At 47.1% G+C, this 23,110-nt stretch overlaps 1 protein-coding gene across 12 annotated transcripts in view; it reads right to left on the bottom strand.

Annotated features, from left to right (window-relative positions):
* Positions 1-23,110, bottom strand: part of GRIP2 (glutamate receptor interacting protein 2) — a 255,299-nt gene that overhangs the window by 8,279 nt on the left and 223,910 nt on the right. For all 12 annotated transcript variants that reach the window (XM_080606887.1, XM_080606886.1, XM_080606892.1 and 9 more), the window contains 7 exons: positions 15,024-15,090; positions 14,046-14,191; positions 13,610-13,754; positions 9,135-9,274; positions 7,752-7,928; positions 5,221-5,374; positions 2,130-2,250 (listed from right to left, as the gene is read on the bottom strand). In XM_080606887.1, the coding sequence (XP_080463013.1) occupies positions 2,130-2,250; positions 5,221-5,374; positions 7,752-7,928; positions 9,135-9,274; positions 13,610-13,754; positions 14,046-14,191; positions 15,024-15,090 (950 nt within the window). The remainder of the gene's footprint in view (positions 1-2,129; positions 2,251-5,220; positions 5,375-7,751; positions 7,929-9,134; positions 9,275-13,609; positions 13,755-14,045; positions 14,192-15,023; positions 15,091-23,110) is intronic.

Below are 23,110 nucleotides of genomic sequence, written 5' to 3'. Positions count from 1 at the left end.
TCTTCTTCAAAGGTAGAACATGAAGGATCAGATTTACAGAGAGAGAGAAGAGAGACCTGACATCAAACCACAGAGCTCGGGAGCTGGGGCTTAGAAACCTGCAACACAGCAAGAGCCCAGAGAACACCGCACCTCCCACACCATGCCTCGTGGAGGACAGTCAAACAGACAAAGACGAACAGGTTACTGGTACATTGGATTCAGTAAAAGGCAAGCTGAAAACCATCAGACTTCTGCTACAAACACCGCACTTCCCTTTGTCCCCAGAACTTTCCAAAACATTCTAAAAATGTGCTAAATTCACCAAATCCCTAGAGGTGTTCATCTTTTTGTAAAATTTCTTTGCATTTTTAAAAGCACTGCTCTAATTGCCAAAGCTCCAAACAGCATGACTCAAAAGCCCACACATCCCCGCACCACGGATCTCTGGAAAGTCATGGGCAGAAAGATTATTTTCTCTATCCTGGCATTTCACAGTAGCCAAACAAATCCCTTTTTTTTCACATTAAGATCAGCCATTACACAGAAGGGAAACATCTCTGCATCATTTCAGAGAGGTACTTTTCCTTAAGTAGCCACTAGCAGTTCAGAGAGGCTGATAGCAGCTGCCTCAGCTCATTTCTAAATAAATCCAGGTCCAGGAGATAATTGATCAAGGGGAGAAGTTACAGTTGGTGGGGGCTTTTCAGGTTTTGTTTTTTTGGGTATTTAAGTCAGCCTTCTTAAACAGTTAAGACAACCAATAACATCGCTTCATGCTTCAGCACAACATATATCATTGACGTTTCTCCCCCTCTTACAATTTCTAATGATGAAGCAGGAAAGAAGAATTAGCAAGTCCCTCATCACTTGTGTTTTCACAGACAGACCAAACCAGCACTTTCTTTTTCCACCTCCAAATATTCAGAAGCTGCCTTTTCTCTCTGAAGCCCAAGTAATACGCAGTTGTGCATAAAAAAGCAGACTGCAGAGAGACAAGGGAGACCTACCCCATGGGATTTGGGGTCGTACCCCTCTGTAACAGGCATCCTCTGCTGGCTGAAGCAAGCACACAGACCAGAGATGCCCAGAGACCATCTCCAACCCAAAATCTGTGTTATGACGCTGGAGCAGCCAACGCAGTCCAGCAGCTGGCATCTCTCCAGGCACCTCATCAGACCTTGCATGGGGACGCCGTTCCTGCACGACGTGCCAGAGCAGCACCCGCCACTTTTCAATCTCCTCCCTGCTCCTCCAGCCTTAGGGAACTACCTTGGCCACCGATCACACTTTTAGGGCTGATGGAGGACACAACCTAGTGAGCCTTCCCCAGCCCTCTGTACCCAGAAAGCTGAGGGAGAGAGGAGCTCCCTGGGTCCTGCTCCTCCATGCAGGCTGTGGTGGGAGCCAGGGGGCCCGTGGCTGGGTCCTGCTGGGCAGGTTTAGTGCCCGCTGCTCTGCAGTCTCAGGGGAGGTTTTTATTTGCATCCCACAGCTCAGAAATGCAGGCTCCCCGTCCTATAACCGGACACAATAACATGACCTACAAAGCATTTTGGATAAAGAAAAGAGAAAGTGGCTTGTGAAGAGAGGAAACACCTTTATTTCTGCAGGAAGCAATCACTTTCTCAGATTTTTCCAGAGGAAGGCTGGCTGAAAAGCTTCCAATTACCCATTTTACTGAAACAGTTTCCGGCAGAGCAACAGCTGAATGCAAGACGCATGTTGAGCCTGTCTGTATTTGGAGTAAGCCAAGGCTTCGGTCCCAATGGGCTTTTGGGGGCTCATTTTGCTTGGCCTTTGCAAAGTGCGTTTGACAGACACTATCTCCCCAAGTCGAAGGCTTACCGTTTGATAAGGAAGGTTTGCCAACAGTCACGTGCAGATTGTTGGCCAGCAACAGTTTGCAAAAAGAGCGTGGAGTTACTGGTGGGTAATTCCTCGGCTCAGGGGAAAAGCGCACGCAAGTAACTGTCTAATGAGATGTAGTTATCCATTAGCACAGCTCCTGAAATGGATTAAACTCGAACCTTTCCTCACACCACTGGCAGCACAGGGATGCTATGGGCAAGTCACATGTCCAGGGAAACAGCTCAGCATTTAAGTCAAAAGCAAAATAGATCAGCAGCAAATTCAGAAAAGTGATTTACCTCAATCTCCCTCAAAAGTTCAGACTGGCCGCATGTTTCCAAATCCTCCAAAGCTTCTCCAAAAACACGCCAAAAACTATCCTCGTGAGTGGTCTCAAGGCCATTTTGGCGGTTGGGGTATCTGTTGTAACGTAGGAACCAAACATTGTCAGCACTCTTCTGCAGCGGGATGAAAGCCGCGAGGCTACAGCAAGTGTCTCACCAGTAAAAGCAGAGACTTGAAGAGTCTTCATATACAAAAGCAAACAATATGAACTTTTCAGACAAGAGTCCGAATACGAGACCTCCATGCATTTACTAACGGGGCAAGTGTCCTTCAAAGGAAGAATTAAGTTGGTGTAGTAATGTCAAAGTTCAAAGGGTAAATTAAAAAGTGCCTGTAGGAAGATTGTAGGTTTAGGAAGACGTTTTGGTGAAATAGAGAAGTGAAAGAAAAAAGGATGCGTTATGGGTAAACCAGGAGCCTCAGAGACTGTTAGTACAAAGGCTGATGGGATAGAGCTCAGATCTGAGACACAGAACACCTGAGAAGAGAGAGAAAAACACAGAGGGTAACAGACATGGTGAGAAAATGATAAATACATTAGGTATCTATGAGAGTAATAATGCAAAGGTGTATATAATAATGATTGCCCTAGGCTGGACAAGTAAACACATACTACAGCAAGCAATATCGACAGTGTCAGCGTATAACCCATACAAACCGAGCTTCATTTGCTTGGGGATGACCAAGGAAGTGAGCTCTTACATTCAGGTCTCTCTGTGCTACACGAGTCATTGAACCCACAGCTGTGTACAGATTGTTACCAGTTCTGTCTACAACAGAGAACGAGGACAGTGATAACCTCTCAAGCTGGTGCAAACACGTGTTAATGTGAGCACTGCGTGTGTCCCGCTGGGGAGTCAGCGATTTCCCACCCAGCGGTTTCGGTGTCTCTTATCTCTGACCACAAAGTCAGGTTCAATTCTTGGACTTCTAAAGCAAACAACAATTAAACATGCTGAAGTCCTTCAAACAAACTAGAGAAGTAGGTGACACTCTTGTCCAGCCACTGCTTACTGAACACCGGGCACTGTGAAACCTGGATCATCAGGGTTCAGGGTAACGGGAGCCTCTTAAAGCAAACTCTCTGTGGTGTTAAATCAAAATCACAATAAATCCACTAATGTATCATAGGGAGATACCCCAGGGGGGCAGTGACATTAGAACAGCCTTAATGCATCTTCCATGCATCTTATGCAGAGCTGCATGGACAAGGCTCCACCTCTGCAACATCTGGCAGCTCCCTGCGTGGCACAGCGGGCATCAGTGCTAACAGGAGGGGACGCTTACCCACCAGGGCCACTTAGCAAAGTCAAAACATTTTACTTGAGTACAAGTCAAAGAGAGCTTAGCTTCAGTTAGACAAGTAATAACTCCTTGGGATAGTAACAGAACCCTTTTTCCAAATCTGTATTAATAGCAAAGTCTCAGCACTTGCTTTTCATCCAGTGGTTTAAATGGGAGTTTATAGCAGGCAGAACCTCAAACACACATACTTTTGTTCCTTGTGGGATCATGGCCTGCCTGGAGAGTGGTATCTGACACGGCTTATTTTATTTTAAATTACCCCCCTACCTTTCATCAGAATCAGCTTGTAAAGCAGCAGCCTTTAACACCAGGCAGAGAGGTCAAAAAAACACCCAGCAAGACTTTATAAAAACAAACCCAAATTTCCCCCCATAAGGAATTTTCAGTTCTTTCCCCTTACTCATTTCCTTCCTCTGCTCCCAGGTTTCCTAAGAGGCAAATGTCCCTTCCAGTTACAAGTTTCTTGCCTCTCAGATCAGCAATATAACAAACACGCCCAGGACTCGGATGAATCAGTACAGGTTCTCACACCACCAGGTCAGCAGGATTTTCCAGGCTAAAGGCAGCTGCGGTTAGAGACATTTTGTTTTTCTCCCTAATAATAAGGGCTCAGCAGCATGAACCGTTTCACTTGCACTTTGATATCAGGGCTCGGAGCCCTCATTAGGGACACGCGGGGCTTCGAGGGCTCAGATTTGCTAACTTCAGCTGCCAGCGGCCTCGCTGGGAAGGCCGAGAGATCAACGACCTCTGCGAGCCGGCTCTCGCTGAGAGGCAAAACAAGAACAAAGTCTCAGCCGCTGCCAGCCTTCCTGCCAGTTTGATCATCTTTAAATAGGTGGAAATGGCCATGAGATGTTCTAAGGGTTTTGTTTTGACAAACAAAAATTAAGGAAAAATAATTAAAAAAAAAAAAAAAGAACCGACAGTAACAACACAACACACACGACTATGGGGACTCTGGAGGATGTTGAGGGGAGGGTTAGTTACGAAGCAACGAGGCTTGGCTACCGTGTGTGGTTCAGTGAGGGACAGCCTCTGGCCAGGGCAGATCCAGCAGGGTTTTCACCCAAAGAGAGGGGCAGCTGCAGCCTCCTCCGTGTGCTTGGGTGGCCTTGCAGGATTTCTCCCACTCTGGCTGAGGTGGGGGATTAGCTCGACCATGCCCACTTGGCATGGATTTTTTTGTGTGTTGGAAGGGCCGAGGTGTGATGGAAAGAGAGATCCAGCCACACCTTTAGGAGATTTTAACTTGGACATGCAACCTCATACCGGTCCTACAAGAGCTTTGGTTGGTCTTTTTGGCTTTTTAGCACCAAGGTGCTGTGAAGCTGCATCCTCACTCATCATGTCTGGCCAACACAACGGAGGACAGCCCTGGCCATGACTACCTATTACAACACCTAAATGATGAAAGTGCTGCAGCCTTTATATGGCAGGAGTAGCAGACATGGTAAGAACCTGTGGTCCATGCAGCTGAGACTGCCCTAACTCCAGATATAAATGTCACCTGGCCATGGCAGACGTGCCACAGAGCTATGCCCAGGGCGAGCTGGCAATGTGGGGGTGGTTTGACAGAGCAGATCAGCACCCCAGCACCCCACCCCACAGCTGCCTGATGCCAAGATGGGGGCATCACTGGCCCTCCCCACCTCTGGCCGATCCGATCCATGACATTCAGTGTCCTTGCACCCTCACGTTTGCAGAAGGCCCCACCTGCCTCCTCCCTCCCCTCCATACCTGCTGGGCTTATCCCAGTCGTCTTCACTGAAGCTTCCATCCATGTAGGGGTAGTTTTTCCTGGGGTCCCCAGGAGGGGTGCTGCTCTTTTGCCTGCTGTGTCTCCATTCGTGTGGATGAAGGGCAATGCCCGCAGCCTGAGGTATGTACGTACCTAGGGAAGGCAAGCAGCGGGGAAAAAGAGGTTAAAACCTGTTTAGAAAACTGAAATGGAGTAAATCACACTGAGCCAGGACAGTTTCCTTCCCCAAAACCCAAACCTGAGGCCATCTGGATTACACTCCACTTCTAGTTCAGTCTTTCAAAAGGGGATATTCTTCTCATCTCTTCTTGCTTTAACCAAACCAACTTCTCACGATTAAATGGACCGTTAATATAAAACCAGACAAATTTCACTAAGTTTGCCCCCAAGGACTTTCCCATACTGCAAATCCCAGATGCAAATCCAACACTTGTCACAAGGTCTCCAAGTCTCACGAGGAGCTGCCTGGACAGAAACCTTCCAAAACACAGCATTCCTCAGCAACGTCAGTGCCATGTGCAATGGAAATAAATCTCCCGAGTCCCCTGCCTACCTCCTCCTGCCCATTCAACATTTCAGAGAAATCCCCACAGCCCTTCCAAGAAACATCATGCACTTCCATCACACGCTGTGCCAAACGAACAGGAAGAGGTAACGGAGAAACACATAATTAAGGGAGACTTGACCTCCCAAACAGCTAAGAGCATTGGAAATACCCGAAGACATTGCCAACGGTTTCTTTGAAAATGCCAAGGCCTGTTATTTCACTTAGCTGAGTGTTTCCTCTGTGTGTTTTTAAAGGTTAGGCTGCTCTGGAGAGAGCCCCAGAAAAGGGCCTGCCAACATTTTACAGCAGTCGGGAGCATTCGCTGTTTGCCAGAGCAGGAAAACAAGGTCCCTGGGTGCAGGTCCCCGCAGTCGGCAGGCAGGAGGCTGGGGCTGGGCACAGGGGGCCAGGGACTGCAGGGACATGCGTGTGGAGCTGTCACTTGGATGCCACCGCTTCCACTGCCTCCATCCCGAGAGAAAGGCTGGATCCCTGGGATTCAGAGCCACCTGGTGGCATGTTCCCACCAGGCCCAGCACAGCTCCCTTGCTCAAACACTTGCCTGATTGGTTTCCTAAAGCTGTGGATGAAATTAAAACCCGGGAGGCTGCAGAGCCTCATCTGGGGGTTTCCATTTGGAGAGTAAACCCCAGACTTAGTGTTTCCCAGGACACCCTGCATCCTGCCTTCCCTACCCATCCCACAAGCAACCCTGCGTCTCCTCACTGCCCCCAGCATCCCTCTTCCCAGCCAGCACCAGCACACTGCCACACAGCAAAGTGCAGTTACCAGGAAAGATCAGACAGCCCCTGAAGCAACGTCGTCAGCTACGGATGTGGGGTAACGGCATCAGCCCCACTCCTGGGAACCCTGTGTTCAATCACTCGCTCTCAGTTTACAGGTAAAAGCAATTGCTTTGCTAAATCCGGTGTCCGATTTGTGTTTACATCCAATTAGATGAAGAAGGATGGCAGCATTAGCAAGGCCAGGGGATTCCTTCTTAACAGAGCTTCCTGTCACAAAGGCACTGCCAAATTAAGACTTCAAACCAAGGAGGATGCAGGCACGGTGGAGGTGAGACGCTGGCACAGTGCTATCCTTTCAGCTTTTCTAAGTCAGGCTGCAGTAAGCACAGGCAGACACCTTGCTCAGTACACTGAAAGCACTTTCCAAGACCGCTCCTGGAGCACTCCTCCTTGTTTTCACATAATATTCAGGACAGCAGTCTTTTCACCAATTTCCTATTGTGGAGTTGATTCAGGGTTTTGTTTTGTTTCAACATGGGCTAATAGTAACTTACATCACTAAATCTGAACTGGAATAACTATTTTCCAGTGCTTTCCTCCAAGTGAAAATCTATTCCCATGACTAGAGCATCCTCTATCCCAATTCCATATGTCCGCCAGAAACCACAGCTGAATAAACCTGGACTCCAAGACATGTGTTCATCTGATCACTCACTAGAGAGTTAGAGATCCTTTCTTGCAGTATTACCTTAATTATTTTGTTAAGTGAGTGCCTCTAGTCACAAGACGTTCTTGTGGATTTTAAAACATCCTGAAGAGGATTAATACATTCTACATGGCCTCTCTGGAGAATTAAAAGTGAGCTATGGGCCAAATATTTTTTAAGACATATGGACAGTAAATACTTCCCTGGATTACGTGAATTATGAAGTGTTATAATGGTTTTGAAAATGCTGTGAACAATACAATGCCATATAAGCCAGAAGAAACATGCCAATAAAAACCTAATATATATATATATATATATATATACAAAACTCAGAGCACCACATGAACACATTTTAAAATACATGTTGTTCCTTGCTGAAAGCGAGAAGCTGTGCAAGTGCAGTCAGACCACAGTCTTTGGCTCATGTTTAGTCTCTAGACAGACTTGGATGATCAGTCTGTCTTCGCCTTGGGCCAGAGACCCGTGAGAAAAGACACCCTGTCTTACCTTGGCTTCCATAACCAGCATCAATGCCAGAGCCATCCCAGGACTCCATAGCACTGTCCACGCTAGGAATTGTGGTTGAGTATATCTCAGAGAGCTTGCTAGTTTTCTGGGAGTCCGTCAGTTCATCTTCAGGGTCACTCACTTCATTTATACTCCCAGACTTCTTGGGATAGGGTTCTGAAATCAGAATAAGCTGCTTTAGCAGGCTCAAAGAACAAGCCTCAGGGAAAGGCTAAGGTAGACGTGGGAGCAAGCCCAGGTACAGTACATGTCCTGAAGAACCTCTTCAGCTCTTCAAAAGTAACTGGGAAAGGCCTATGCATTACAGTTAAAAGCCATACTCTTATACCAAGCTGAAGGAAAAAGAAAAATAAAAAACTCTGAGTTTTTAGCTCCTTCTATTCCAAGAAGCCTCCATTTTTCTAAGTTTCGGCAAGATTCCCATGACAACACAACCCAGTCCCAAACTACCACAGCTGAATTTGTAATGCTCTGTCAAGACAGTACAACCTCGGATCAATTCAGGGTTGATCACCACCTCCCTAAGAGTCTCCCATGCAGTCTCAAGACAATGGTGGAACTCCTGGATCTGGTATTTTGAGGCTGAATTTCCCCTGATTAGTGATTGGAAAATTGAAAGCTGGATGCAGATGATGAAACTCAGGCCTTCCCTTTCATTATCTTAGTAATAATAGGCCTTTATTATCATTACGTCCAATTCCCTTTCAGGCAAAAGCTATACAAGGAATTCAGCACAAGCATTCTTGTACCGAATATTTTAAAGTCCTCATTGATTAGATATCCTGTTAGCCATCCACACCCTGGATCTCCAGCCTGCAGAGCATTAGCTGGGATAAAGAGGCCCTTTGAAAGTCTGCATTTTGTCAATGAGGACAGATTATCTTACCAAACAAAGGCCAGTGTTCTAAAAGTCCCAATTTTCCAACCATTCAGAAGATTGCTCATCACGATTAACTCAAGATTACCTTGAAATTTCAATTACACCTGCTTCATTCTCAGAATGATTAACAAGTCTCCAACTGGCACTTGCGCGTCAATTATTTCAGCAAGTGGCTGTGACAGTGCTAAGTGTCAGCAGGGGAAAAAAGAGTATTTCAGAGCAAGGATCAAGACACTTGGCTTCAGGAAGTGAGTCTGAGGTTTCTTGAAGAAGAATCAATTCCCAAATTCTACTTCTAATTTGCTAGGTTGCCTCTTCCTGCCTAGTCTTCCTCTATAGCTGCATTGCTATACGTTTACCAAACTGCTTTGAGATCTACAGAAATGTTATGATTAAGAGTGATACTACTTTTCCAGAAGCAATACAGACATCCCACAGGCCACTTGCATCCCCCCCGCCCCAAACCAGGCTCCCCAACTCACTTTCCGTCTGTTTCTTGATCTTCAGAGTTACTGTCTCCCCCGCCATCTGCAGCAGGTGGATGGCTTCGCTCAGCGGTTTGCCCTTCAGGCTCACGTTATTAATTGCTAATATTCGGTCACCGACATGGATGGCTCCAGTTCTGGAGAGAAAGGGTGCTGTTAGAAAGCTCAGAGAGGCAAGCTGCCTCAGGCCATTTAATTCTCAGCACTTTAAACATGTCTCAGGCTCCCCTTGCTATGCTGTATACTCCTGACCATCACTTGTATATGTACATACATATATGCACACAAATGTATGCACACCTTGGGTCCCAGGCCCCTCAGCAGCTGGGACTTCAGGCCAACTTACATTTGAAACTCTTCAAAGCCATGAGGATTTATATGGTAAAAGCACAAGCACTTCCAGTGTGAGATACCTACAGGTCGTCACACACGGAACTGATGGGCATGTTTCACACCGATGGACAGAATTATGAGACAAAGCTAAACGAACAAACAAACAAAACCCCAGCCCAACACACAGACTGTGAACGCAAACATGAGCTGAGCCAGTTGTAAATCAGCTTACAATATCTTTTAAGTCTCCCCCCGTGAAGCTAGACCAGTGTGCCACATCCCAGCACTGACTTTTGCTCTCGGATAAATAAATCCTTAGGTTCAGCAACAGCCAGGAATGAACTAACAAGTCACGGCAATTCTCCTCCTCCTCCTCCATCCTTCCCCTGGCATCTGCCCACAAACATGGTCTCACTTTACCTCTCCCCGTGTTTGCTGCACTGCTCAGGGAAGAGCAGGCAGGGCAGGACATGCTCATTGCCAGATCTGGCAGCCAACACAGGACCTTTTGCTCGCTGCTAGCTGTGCTGTGCTCACCGCACACACACTCCAGCTCCCCAGTGCAAGCACACGAGAGCAGCAATCCTCTCCTCCAGCACTGCTGCGAGGTTTAGCTAACAGGGACCTCACATGATCAAGGCAGGAGAAGATGCAAATCTGCATGGTCATGTCTTTTTGCCCATGGCAACGTGCCTCTCTCCAAGGTTGTATCTAGTCCAAAGTGGACTGCTGCTCCTGCAGAAATGGGATTTGATATACTATCACAGGCAAAAGAGCTACTTGTCTTTCCCCCAGATGTGGAACTTTAGCAGGAATGCTGCTGTGAAACATCTACTGTATGTAAACGTAACCAGGAAACGTAGCCAAACAGCAGACAGAACTGATCAGCCTGCTGCTGCTGCTAAGATATTCTGACAGGTTGTCACGACGGTCCCGACCAGCCACTAGATGTCCGTCTTGTCCCACCCAAATCAGCCTTAAAAAGCCCTCAGGGAAAACTTGAGTATTCAAATAAATTATAGATCGCACTGCAACCAGGATATGTCTTAAAAGTTTCATCCACATAGTCAAAAAAAATCAAGCTTAACTGCTGACACTTGAAATGCGATCCTGTGCTGGCTGCAGTGGCTTAGATTTGAGGTTCTCCCACTGCAGCACTGAAGCAGGAGCTGATCTTTCACGGGGACAAATCTCTTCCCCACTGTGCCAGCCCAACCGACCACCTCAGAACAACACAACTGCTCTGCGGAAACCGTGAGACTCCCTCAGCAGGGAAAACAGAGAAGCTGTTAAAGAGAGGAACCATTCAGCCAGGTGTTCCCTTCTGGGGAAAGTAAATCAAAGTGCAGTCCCCCCAGCTGTCCATCTCCAGGCACTCCTCTGGGGACAAGCACGCAGAAGCCACACAGGAGTGTCAGAGAAAGCTATTTCTAGCAGACAACCCCTGCGCCTCTCCATCACCACCAGCAGGCCTTGATTCACCTCAAACAGCCTTAGGAGCTGCATGCTCCATGCCCCTTCTTGCCCGACCGGCACTAGAAAAGCAGAATTGAGCAACAGGTAAGGTTAAAGGAGTAAACGGGGCTGCAAGCACTCTCCAGAAAGTGCTAGAGGAGAGGTGACTGCATGCACGTGGCAGGGATTTACCTGGGGCATGGGCAGTTCCAGCATCCCTTTTTCCCCTTGTAAACATGGTCTGGTGCTGAGCGCTCCTGGACAAAACCTTCTTGCAGCCACCCACATCTATTTGACCAGGTGGCATTAGAGGAGACTGTTGAGCCCTTAAAAGCACTTTAAAATGTCAGCGATTGCTGAAAATTGCTCCCGGAGAACCATTAAACCTCGACCAGAATTGAACAGTATTGGCCCTTTCCCCAGGAAGGAGGAAAACAAGTCCCATGGTCAAGGGTAAAGCCACAGGCACTGAAGGAGAGGAAACAGAGACTATGTGGGAGAGAGCCATCACTTGACACTAACCCAAGAGCCTGAGCTGCCTCCGTACGGTCCTATAGGACGGGACACGTACAAGGGGAAAAATGCTCAAGGTCAAGATAAAACCCAAGTCATCTGCATCTGAGGCTTTTCGGCTTAGACAGCCTGTCACCCGCTGTGACAGATGTGTGACAGCTCCTAGAGGACACCCTGCCTTCCCCAGCACCGAGCGAGCTGCCAGAGCCGCAGTGCAGACCTTCGCCTGTGCCTCTCTACAGGTACGGCCCGGAGTGTCCCCCTTATCAGATGCCAGGACCCAGCCCACCCCACAATGTCGCTGCTGAAACATGTGCTTTGCTCCAGGAAAAGCCAGGCGCAGCTTTGGGTTTAACTCCTGACCTTCAGAAACCTGTCACGCCCTTCAGAGCATGGGTAAAAGGGTGCCTGTGGCACAGAGATGGGTAGTGTTGACAGGAAAGGGGCAAACTATTATAAAACTAAGAACACCCCTCTTCCCTTGACAAGGTCAAGCCACTCCTTTCTGCTACTCCCAGGAGAAAAATGTGCACCATCTCAGCAGAAAAATATGCACGTTCCTGCAGGCAGGCTTCATCCCAGTGTTTCTCACCCTCCCTGAAAGAAGCCAAGGTTACCTGGAGAAATCCCCACGCTGCGCTGTCCCCGCACTGCTCCTCTGTGCAGGCACTGTTATTCCTCACCCTGCTACAGTGAATGCGCTGAATGGCTCTGTTGCTCTTCTCAAAAGGCTTTTCATTCCTTGCTGCGTGCCAGTTCCTGATCAAAATTCAACAGCACCGCAGCACTTGCCTGCACTACTTTTCTCCGCAGAGCAGTCACTGATGTGCATCCAAGTTCGAAGGAGGAACAGCCACAGCACTGCAAAGGGAACTGAGAGCAACAAGGGTACAAAACCATCTACTGATGCCTGACAGCATCTGGGTTTCCTGTCCTGAACCTCTCTTGTGCCGGGCTGCAGGTACAGTGCAGGACTGCTATGCAGAAAAGCCTCGGATACTCCAGTGCTGGCATTTTCTAGTGAAAAAAAGACTGAATCCTACAGAGTTGGGCGGTGACACAAAATCCCCAAAGAGAAGAACCACTGATGAATGAGCTCATCCCTCTTCTTTACTTCTTACTCGGTTTTCTGTACCAAAGGAAAGCAGTGGAAATGTGCAGCACTGTATGTGCTAAGAGCTCGAGGAACCTGAGGCAGAAAGACGCACTGAACTGTGTTACTGTTCAGCTCAGAGGGAGCTTGGCCTTGAACCAGAAAGAAGCAAAAGGGCAGATCTGAAGTCAAACTTTGCCAAGGTCTAGCACTTCACACCTATTTGTTCAGAGGGTTTTTGCTGCCTGTTAGACAGCACAGGGTAAAGCAGCCCCATGAGAAGCATGAGTCAGGGCTGCTGAAGTGATCTATTTACAAGTCACAGCTACCGTATAGACAGAATAATTAAGATACAGCGCATGACTCAGTTCCACCTTATATTCTCAGCAGTGTCCTGATCCTTTGAATCCCACGCATGCACGTATATTCAGACACAGGCACACACACACAGCCAACCTCGCCGGCTGCTGAAGGTAAATCTGCACCTACATTTATGCAGTATAAATGTCCGCCACTCTCAGGCACACCAGCCCTGCACTGAGATACCTCCACATGTAACAGAACAAGCAACCAGAAAAGACAGGTTGGAAGATCCCCAAAATCTGCAGTTTCTGTAGGACCCAGTGCTGCCATGGCCATAAGCTGTGGTTTAGCAGCAGGTGAACCCTGGCCAGAAGGATACGGTGCTTTCCTGGGCAGGCTGGGCATTCCCCATGTAAAATGTAGCATGGGAAATCAGACTAGGAAGTACCTCAGTGGAAGAGAGGCAGATAACCACATTTTCCCAGCTGCTGCATTCAACCAACGCACTGGATCTGACTCTGCCAGAAGTGCCCTGCTTTGAGCCTCTCTCATTGCCCTAACGGCACAGTCCTGACCAGCCCACACGTCCTGAACGTGGGTCTGAAAAGCCAGACCAGCAAGGCTGCTCCTGCTTCACAGTGCGTGGTACCTCCATAGCACCTTTCCTTTTTAGCAGACAAAATGGCTAAAACACTTAAGAAGAGTTGCAGAGATGGCTTTGTAAACTTCAAGACCCCTTCCCACATCAGTTCAACCCCTGTGTTCCAAACCTCACCTTTCTGCCAGCCCTCTTTTTGTCAAGCCTGAAATGACGATGGGATCGAAAGGTTCCTCTGTCCCAGAGATGGTTATTCCCAAGGGCCCGCCGTATCGCTTCAGTTCCACTGTGTAGATAATAGCACCGGTTGTCTCCTGTTCATCTGGAAGAGAAAATGGGAATGCTGAGGTTTTTTCATTTGCCATATGAAAGAGGTCGTAGGAAAGAGTTGCAGCACTTAGAAGCAAAAGCCTTCAGCCTTCGACTATGCTCATACCAAACAGGATTTTAACCTTCCAGACTCCATTTAAGGGCAGAATAACAAAAATAGACTATAATCAATTGGAAAGTGGTGACCAGACAGGCAGAAGCCCTTATCTTTGTTGGTTTGCACTACCTATTGGGAAATGTCATTAAAGTGGACAGGCACCAGTTTGCATCAGGATTTCTGTACCAGAGTTATCTTCATCCTTTCTAATCTTCAATTTGACCAGGTCTTCACATTGCCTCAAAATCTGCACAGCATCCTCCATTGAGCAATTGTCGAGTCGGATGTTATCAATGGCTAACAGCTTGTCTCCCGGCTCCAAAGTGCCAGTTCTACGGGGAAAGAAGAAGAAAACTAAAGTACATTTGTATTTGCCTTTCAAATCCCGCAATGCATTCAGTTCTGCAGTGGTGATGACAATATTAGCTTTTTCCTCCCCTTTATCTTTTCTGGGAAACAAGTGTGAACAGAGGCTGGGGCAATTATAACTTCCATAGAAGAAGTTTGCGTAAACGTGCATCAACCCAGAACAAGGCAGGAAGATTACTTTGCTGCTCTCACCTACTTAGATATACAGCCTGGGTAACCTACGGCACTCAAAACTGCCTGATGTTTAACTGACAAATATTCTACCTTTTCTGGAAACTCATGTACAAGCAGTCTTAGAAACCAGCCCTCCAGCAGCATTAAATCCCCCTGAAAGCCTTGCTATGAGGTGTTGGGATCAGAGGTGCAGTCAGCGAAGGCTGAGTTATTTGCACAGTTCTCCACCAGCACCCACAACTCATTCACTCCGCTCACCTGGGCAGGAGCTGAGACGTAGCAAACTACCTGATGAGCCGTTGCACCTTATGGTATAGAGATGTATATGTATGAAGCCCTTTAGCACATGGTCTTAGATACTAAACATTCATCTTCTAGAGGGTCTGCAGACCTCTGAATCTGCCCTGGCCATCTTCTCCATTAGCTCAACTCTATTTGCTTCAATAAAGACAGTGTTTATTCCAAACCCTACTGTGGTCTAAGAAAACCTCTCAGGCTGACATCTGCTTGAATGCTGGCAAAATCCAGACCCAAGTGCTACTGCTGGGACATCTTTCTGCATCTCCTTACTGGACTGGATATTTTGCCTTGGGTTTAGCAGGCAGGAATTTCTGTACTCACCTATGTGCTACACTCCCCTTCTTGATGTCAGAGATGATCAAAGGCTCCCCAGGCTTTCTGCTCGCAGCTGTAAAAGAGACAAATGGGTACAACGCTCAGTCTGCTACCCAGGAGGGGAGTGGTTAATGGGGAAAAGGAGCTAGGAGGAAAGGGAATTTATATTCCTTTGACAAAACGGTGCTTCACACTTGAACTCTGGAAGCCACAACAAGGAAAAAAAAAAAAAGGAAGCAAATCCCTTCAAACGTTTGTTGGTTGTCCTTTAAGGGGAGCCTGCGAGGTGTCCAGCAGCAGGAGGTGATGCTGCCCAGCACTGCTGACACCCCCTGGCTATGGCAGGGGTCAGGCATTAGCACTGCTGCCTCGGGAGCACCTAGCTCAGAGCTGTGGCTAACACAAGCCCTTCTCTGGTCTTGAAGTAAAGTGGCCTGGGAATTTTTCCAGGTGGAAAATAACCCCGGAAAAATTGTTTTCCAGTTGTTTCAGCTCCCCAGACAACTTTGTTATACAACTGGGTAACTCGGGACTGCTCTCAGCTCTGGAGCTGGGGGTGTCCAATCTTCCTCTCCCTCCCCAGCCTGAGAACTTTTTCAGCCCAAGAGAGATGTGAGGACGCATCTCTGGGAGCATTTGCATTTTCAAATTTGCCATCAAGACCTGCTGCTGTTCTTGAGAAACCCAAGAGAGATTTCTGACTTGACTCCCTCCTGACCTCCCTGCCATCTGCATGACGAACAGACACCGAGAGCATCCCCTCCACCCCGCATCAGCCCTCCTGCCTCGCTATGGGAATGGCATTATCTCATTTAAAGCTGACGGAGCTGCTGTGCAAAAACTGCGTGGGAGGGAAGAAACGCGCAGCATCTGAACATATCGGGTGCAGGTCAGAGATTACAGCTTCGGAAAGGTGCCTGGCATCAACCACACAGATCCACCTGCCGGAGAGTGCCCCACAAAGTCAGACATAAAGGAATAAGCCCTTTCTCTTACCAACATCTCTGCTCTGGCTTTTTCTGTTGTTTACATTCGTTTATGAGATTTAAAAACATACATACTTTGCCCATCACCTTTAAGGATACCCTCTCGCAGATATAACTGGAACTTCTGCACCGAACAGCACAAAAAGCCAGCCAATTTCAGCTGCAACACGGCCGAGTATAGAAGTCGGGTCAGACAGTGAAGAGCAGACCGTGACTGATTTTGTAACAGTCACAGCAATGCGACTGCTGGATGATACAGAGCCGGGAAGAATTATTTTCCCCATATCTTACTGGACCGTGGTGCCGGGCAGGTTTGAGCTAGGAACTCATGCTCAGCTTGTGGCCGTGGGTCAAAGAGAAGCAGGGGGGCTGTGGAGGTTGCCTGTACTCAACCTGCCCGTGGCACAGAGCAGTTACACCGACACGTGCTGGGCAGCTCAAGAGGTGGGAAGGAAGCACGGGGTGCAAAGGCTGATGTGGCAAAAATCAATGCAGAAACACCCGCACTGGCTGAGAAGGGCACGCACCATGGACAAACAGCCCAGGGGATGGAGACGTATGGCCCCCTTATCGCTACTGCTGTTCTCTCTCTGAACACAGGATGTGGTTTTGCTGCCCAGAGGTGCACACGGCGCTGGTCCAAGTGGCAGTGATGGGAGACCCCGGGAGCTCACCCCTCCACCCCAGCCCAAAGGTGCCGAGCCCTGGCACGCAGCGCTGCGTGTTTAATCGCTGCCTAGCCTGGTTCTGTCAAAGCAATCCAGGTTAGCACAAATGCTTTTCACTGTGAGGCTTGTTTATTAGGTTCAAAGCAGAGGCGGCATGACAGAAGGGGGTTAGGGAGAGAGCCGCAGTCCTGGTGGAGGGCTGGGGGCAGCCACCTCTAAACCCGACCCAGGCATTGCTAGGACAATGTGTCTGGAGACTGCCAAGACTCAAAAGAGCAATGAGAGGGGGAGGAAGAACAATGAGGATAGAAAAGCAACATGCCTCAAGCTCTGCAGCACACATTTATCTCAGCACCTGCCTTACAGACCCTGCGACACCCTGGTCCTGGCAAGACCCCGTCCTTCCGCAGCCCTGCAAGAGGTGTCAGCGCCGAAGGCAGCACAACTCTTCCCAGGGAAGGGAGTGCTTTGTCCATTAGGAAACAAAACAAGTTTTAAGGAAAAATCATTGTGGGTTTTGGGGTGGGTTGTTTTTTTTTGTTTGTTTGTTTTTGGAAGCCATATTTTCCAGACAGATTTTCTTGAGACCTCAGTTAAATGGAAGAAAGAGGAATGGCATATCCTTGTCCCTACCATCAGAGCATCCAAACTGTGCTTTAATACGTGGCAGCCCTCTCTTTTAAATAACCACTTAGTATGAAATTGAAAGGCTGTATAAAACAGTCATTATTAGTCAGTACCTACAAGGCTGAAGGGTAAGTTAAAGAGACTTAATGAATAATCATTCTCTCAAGAGGCGTAAGATACAAAGTTAAGATAATGAAATTTCAAAGCACTGAGCATCACTTGCTGTTCAATTTAAAAACCAGTAGTTACAAACTCCAGTCACCTGCCTTTGGCATCCCAATGCCCTTCCTCATGCCCCAGTGCCCAGCTGGGATTTCTGCTTTCCACCCCTCAGCTGGGAGCAGGCTGGCTCCAGCCATGCTGGGACACACACTGCCAACAACCCCGGGCTGCTGGAGCAGGGTGACGACCTGCCTGTGCAGCAGCTGCCCTCTCTACGTGTGAGAAAGCTGCAATTTCACCGAAGCTGTGACTCACTCTAGGGGCAGAGGCATTAGGTTTGTAGATTCCTGGTGAGATTCTGGATAAACCCTTTCCAATTCACTTGCAATTAAATAAATAAATAAAAATCAAAACAAACAAAAAACCCCACCACTTTAAACTACATTATTATTTAGAGTCGTGGTGGTTGGAGTTAGGACATGTGCACAGGTGAGTAAAACCTCTTTATCCATTCATTTCTGCTGTCCATGTGGTTATTTCTCTTCAAAGAAATGGTAATTCTTGGTCTTGGTAATTCTGCTTGCTGGAGAAAGATGTGGTTCGGACGTCTAGCCTTGCCTCCAGGACTTGCTTTCCCATCCGTAAAGTGGAGACAGCAGCAAAGGCAGCTGAGGGAAGAGATGGATTGAGACAGAGGCAGAAGCTGGAGTACAGAAAGTCACACCTCCTCTTTGCAGGCACTCTGGTTGTAGCCTCCATCTGCCTTCTGGTGGAAGCATGCTCTTTTTCAGATGGATTTGTATTTTTGGTGGGTTTACCAGTACAGAAGATAGTTTAAATCTGCTCCAGTGACCCAGAGAAAGCTCCATAAATAAACAGTCGGTGAATGCAGAAGCGTAGGGTGGGGGAGAAACTCGCCATGAAAACGCTGCCTGGCGGTGGTGACAGGGCAGTGATAAAAAGGTGAACTGATCAATACTGTTATTTACTTTTTATAAATTGCTTTCAGTCTCTCGCCACCTCTGCTGGGATTCTGGCTCACTCGGCATTTACTCTCTGATGGATGACAAGGCCAGAAACACATGTCCTTTCTGTGTTTTTAATAGAATGCATAGTGACTCGCATCGGTAAATTATTCCCCTCCAAGGAGCGCAAGCACATATCTCACACGCATCAGCGCTTCAAACGGTTATGAATGCCCTTCGTTATTGATCACGCTGAAGCAGCACTCTGCCAATGTGTAATTAAAGAACTTGTAATAATGCCATACAAACCCATTTAAGAAAGCAAATGTTTATAAAGGAGGAAAAACAAACAAAATCAGAAACCCAATAATTTCAGGATTGCTACGGAATGAGAAGAGGAATATAAACAAATCAGAATCGATTACAAGGAGCAGCAGTGAAAACCCAGTCCCCAGAACCCAACTTTTTCCTTTTCCCGTCATTAGTTTTAGCAGCAGGCGCGTAAATTATCAGCATCTCCAGCAGGATATTTACACCGCTGCAGATCTATTTCCTTTTAAAATCTCCAGGTAGCAAAGCCTGGGCAGAACATCTCACGTCGGTAACTGCATCACAGTGAATCAGCTGCAAATCTCTTCAGGTTGCAGTGTTAGCATGGGGTAAGACAGGGGACTCCAGGGACACGCTGCCGCTCACAGCTCTGCCAGGCTGGTGGCAGGTCCCAGGTTAATCCAGCGCCAGCAAAGCCAGGTTGGGTCAGCTCACAGATCCATCTTGTTGCTAGGGCAGCGATTACCCTGCTTAAGAGACTTAATTGAAGTTATCTATCTATCCAAATTCTGGCTTTATCACCCCCAAGCAGATATAGTACCTACTCCTTATCTGCAGCACTTCACTGCAAGGGCACAGGAATTGATTTGTTAAGTTATATAAAGGTGATTTGATAAACATGCTATATAAAGCATTAATGCATAGCTAAAATGAACAATAATTTCAATATCTATGCAGCAACAACACCCCTGCACCCTGCAGTGAATTTCACAAGTAGCCCTTGGAAAGGATATTTGAGACAAACAAAAAAAAAAGGAAAACAGAAAAGCAATCTTTTCAACTATCATTCTCCAGAGGCTAATGGCAAATGAGCATCTTACTTTAAGAGGTCAGGTATTGAACATACAAGAAAACATGACTTTCAGCTTCTCGCTGTTGGAGATTTTAATTTGTAGGAGATTTACAGAAAAATCTACAAAGGCATAACTACATCGTTAGAACTGAATGCAACCAGGAAGATCAGAGCACTTATGCCATCTGTTCTGCTAATGGAGACAAGTGGCTCAGGCTAACAAGAGCCAAATCTTCATATCATTGTGTCAAAAATCTCACTTTGCACTTCTTTGCATCCCCAGCACTCAAAGCACCTCCGAGGTCTCTGCAAACAACTGAGCTTCGCCACCCACACATCCCTTTGAGCCGTGCAGAGGCAGAAAGGAGCGTGCACTTTGCTTTTCTATAAGCGGTTTTAAAAACAAATGCAGCCGTCTCCCTCTGACAGACACCAAGGCACTGGAGTTTGGAGAAAATGAGACTGATTTTGCTGGCTGCTTGTCCCTTCACCCCTGCACGAAGCACAAGGAAGCGGTGCACACAAGGCAGCTTTGCTCATTTAGCAAAGGTAGGAGACTGAAGTAAGGTTTAAGGGCACCGAGGTGGCACAGAAATACAAAGCAGAGTCAGTAAGAGATTCATCCCCTGGATTTCCTACTCATCCTTTGAGGAATGGAAGGGGAAATAATGCTACATGCAAATAGATGTGCACAGGCCACAGCTGGGGGCTCGCTCAGCCCCAAGCCTTCTCTTCCTAGCAAATGCAGAGACCTTGAAGAAGACAAGAGCCCTCAGCAAGCACCTACCCCTGACCAGGAGCAAGCACAGAGCCTTTCAGCATGTTCATACCAAAAACAGCAGTTCCTGCCCTCTTCATACAGAAACCTCTTGGGTTTCCATCCGTTTTATGAGGTTTTCCAGCAGATTTATGGTTTCTCGGTCAGCCGGCTCCATTATATGGATTCTTTCAGTGCATCCATTAAGACTCCTGCTCGCCCCCACTTTTATTTAGCCCATCTCCCGATTAGCTCTGAGAGTCACAGCACAGTCAGAACTTGACCACTTTTATTTCTGTAGCACTTCTCCGATCAGCTTGTAACACTTTTTGCCCATGTAAGAAGGCAGTGTCAAACCTTCCTAGACAGAGGAATTGTCTGCATATGAGCCCGCTGAAGCCAAGAGGTAAAACTCAATGAGAGCAACTCATCTTTCATCTACAGTGTGCCACAAAGTTTTAGATCAAACCCAAGTCTGTGGCCATGACAGTAAAGGTCTTGTACTGATTCCCCCAGGTTGTCATCTATTTAATCTGGCCCAGTTTCTGCTACTTTAAACGGTAGCTATATGCCTTTCCTTGTCAGAAGGAAGCTATAAAGTTCTTTCTAGATCTATACAAGCATTCAAATCAGGACTGGGAGGAACTGAGCAAAACAGAGAAGGGTTATTTTTACTTCTTATTTCTTGCTGCTTGCATCACACTCCTGCATGCACATCATGTCTCTGCAGGAGGTACTTACCATATGTCTGCTTGCTTTGGTTTTAATGTTTGAAACTGGTGTATTTATCTGCCTGGTCAGACACAGAGTGACAAAATGATGATATAATTCACTAAGGGTCTTGTGGATATAGGCTTATGCGGACTAATATATGAAAACAGAATTAGGATGCAACTAGCATTTCATCCTTGCCACCACATTTTCAGGATATCTATCTTTTGCTCCATTTGTAAAGACAATTTGCGTTTTGACTCAGCAAAGGACTGAGGTATATCTTAAGTATACGCATATGCACTGCTTAAACAATGGCCTGTAAACACGTGCAACAATCAGAAAGATCGAATGTATTATATTATTTAAAAACTGCTTTGCAGTTGACAATGGGCATCTAACTATTTAAAACTCAGGGTTCAGTTTCTTTTTATTTAGCAATGATATCCCAAAAGTGTGTGAAATCAATTTTTTAAACACATTTCAAACGAAAGCATTTTCAACATTAAAATACGTTTGAAGTGTAAATGCCCATCCAAAGCAGATCCCATTGCAGTGAGACTCCACAAATAAAAACTAATATTCTTGCTGGCAACCTCCAGGTTCATTTTGCTCTCCAGCCCCAGATCAAACCTAAGCTTTGAAGCTTAAAAGGAGTGAAATCCTGGCCACGTTCAAGCCAGCAGTTTGCTCCCAGATCCATCACCCCAGGTTTCTACCTGAGACTGCAATGCTAACGCAGCAGGCAAGGGACCCAGCGTGAGCTGTACCTCACTGGGCTGCTGCCCCATGCCCCTACTCTCCCACCAGTGAACAGCATTACAGACACCCCACTGCTTTTGGAAGGCACTTTGAAGTCTTCAAACAGTAATTGCTAGCAAGCCAAATGTTAGATGTTGTGTTGCTGTTTCTCAGCAATATCCTCATGGCACGAATAGGGGAAGCTGGGAAGAGGGAGAAGAAATAACATGGGGCGCAAAGTCATCACCCTGCAGATGTTCAAGTCTCTCCTAAGACACACATCCCTAAGACCAAAACACCTCCAATTAACTCACAAACTAATGCTGTAAATGACAAGAAGTAATTGCAAATAGCTTATCTATTTTAATGAAGCCTACTTTGAAAGTGTCCTTACTGACTCCATCCCCTAGACACAGCTGAGTCCACGCTTCTGAGGTCTGAGCCGTAAGATCCCCTTACTGCGGTTTCACAAGCTGCTTTGTTCCATCTGAGATGTGGTGGCTGTCTCTGGGCATGGCCAGCCTGATATGATTCAACTCAAGTTACCCAGCAGTGGAAGAGGAATGAATGATGTGAAACCAGTTCACACTTGTATAAAGGAAAAGTTCACTGGTGCAAGGCATAAGACCACTCCAATATGCCAAAATTTTGGGATGGATCTGCCTATATCATCTCCTCACAGAGGCCCAAAGGTCTTTAAACAAAAAACAAGGTCCAGAACAGAGATGAAGAAAATTAATCAAGAGCAAGCAGAAGACAGAGAAGAAAGAAAAAGGTTGATGTCTCCTTCTCTTGGTACTCACCAAGTCCTGGCAGGCCGGTCTCCCCTCCACAGCTGGGGTTAGTCAATGCAACCACTCCCTGTGTTGCAACAAACCCTGCCCAGCACCTGTTCCTAAAGTGACCCCCTGTTCCTCTGAGTCCCATCAGCTTCTTGCTCCTCTTCCTCTTCCTCCTCCTTCCTCTCCTGGCAGTTTCCCCTCTCTACCCTCTAGCTGCAAGTTCTCCTTGCACTTGTTCTCCTCCCTCCACCTCTCCCTGCAAGGCTCCCACCAGACCCAAGCAATTCCTTTTTAAAAGGAACATAACACAACTATGAGCAAGGAAATAAAATAATATTACTAATAACCTAACATAATATTAGTCTGCATGCGCACCAACTGTTCAGCTGCTCCTAAGGGATGCATCCTTTGCCCTGACCCTTCAGCGGCTGTTTTTTTCTGCGGTCTCTAGCTCTTGGAGGCAAGAACCACACATCCAATTTAATTGGGAATAAATCACAAGCACTGTGAGTGCTACCAGGGAACCCCACATAACCTTTTCTCTCTCTGCTGGGCCCCTCTGATGTGCCAG

The sequence above is a fragment of the Anser brachyrhynchus genome (genome assembly GCF_964034855.1).
Source record: "Anser brachyrhynchus genome assembly, chromosome: 10".
NCBI lineage: Eukaryota > Metazoa > Chordata > Aves > Anseriformes > Anatidae > Anser > Anser brachyrhynchus.
The sequence above is the reverse complement of the archived record's forward strand: the minus strand, read 5'-3'. Positions and strand labels throughout refer to the sequence as shown.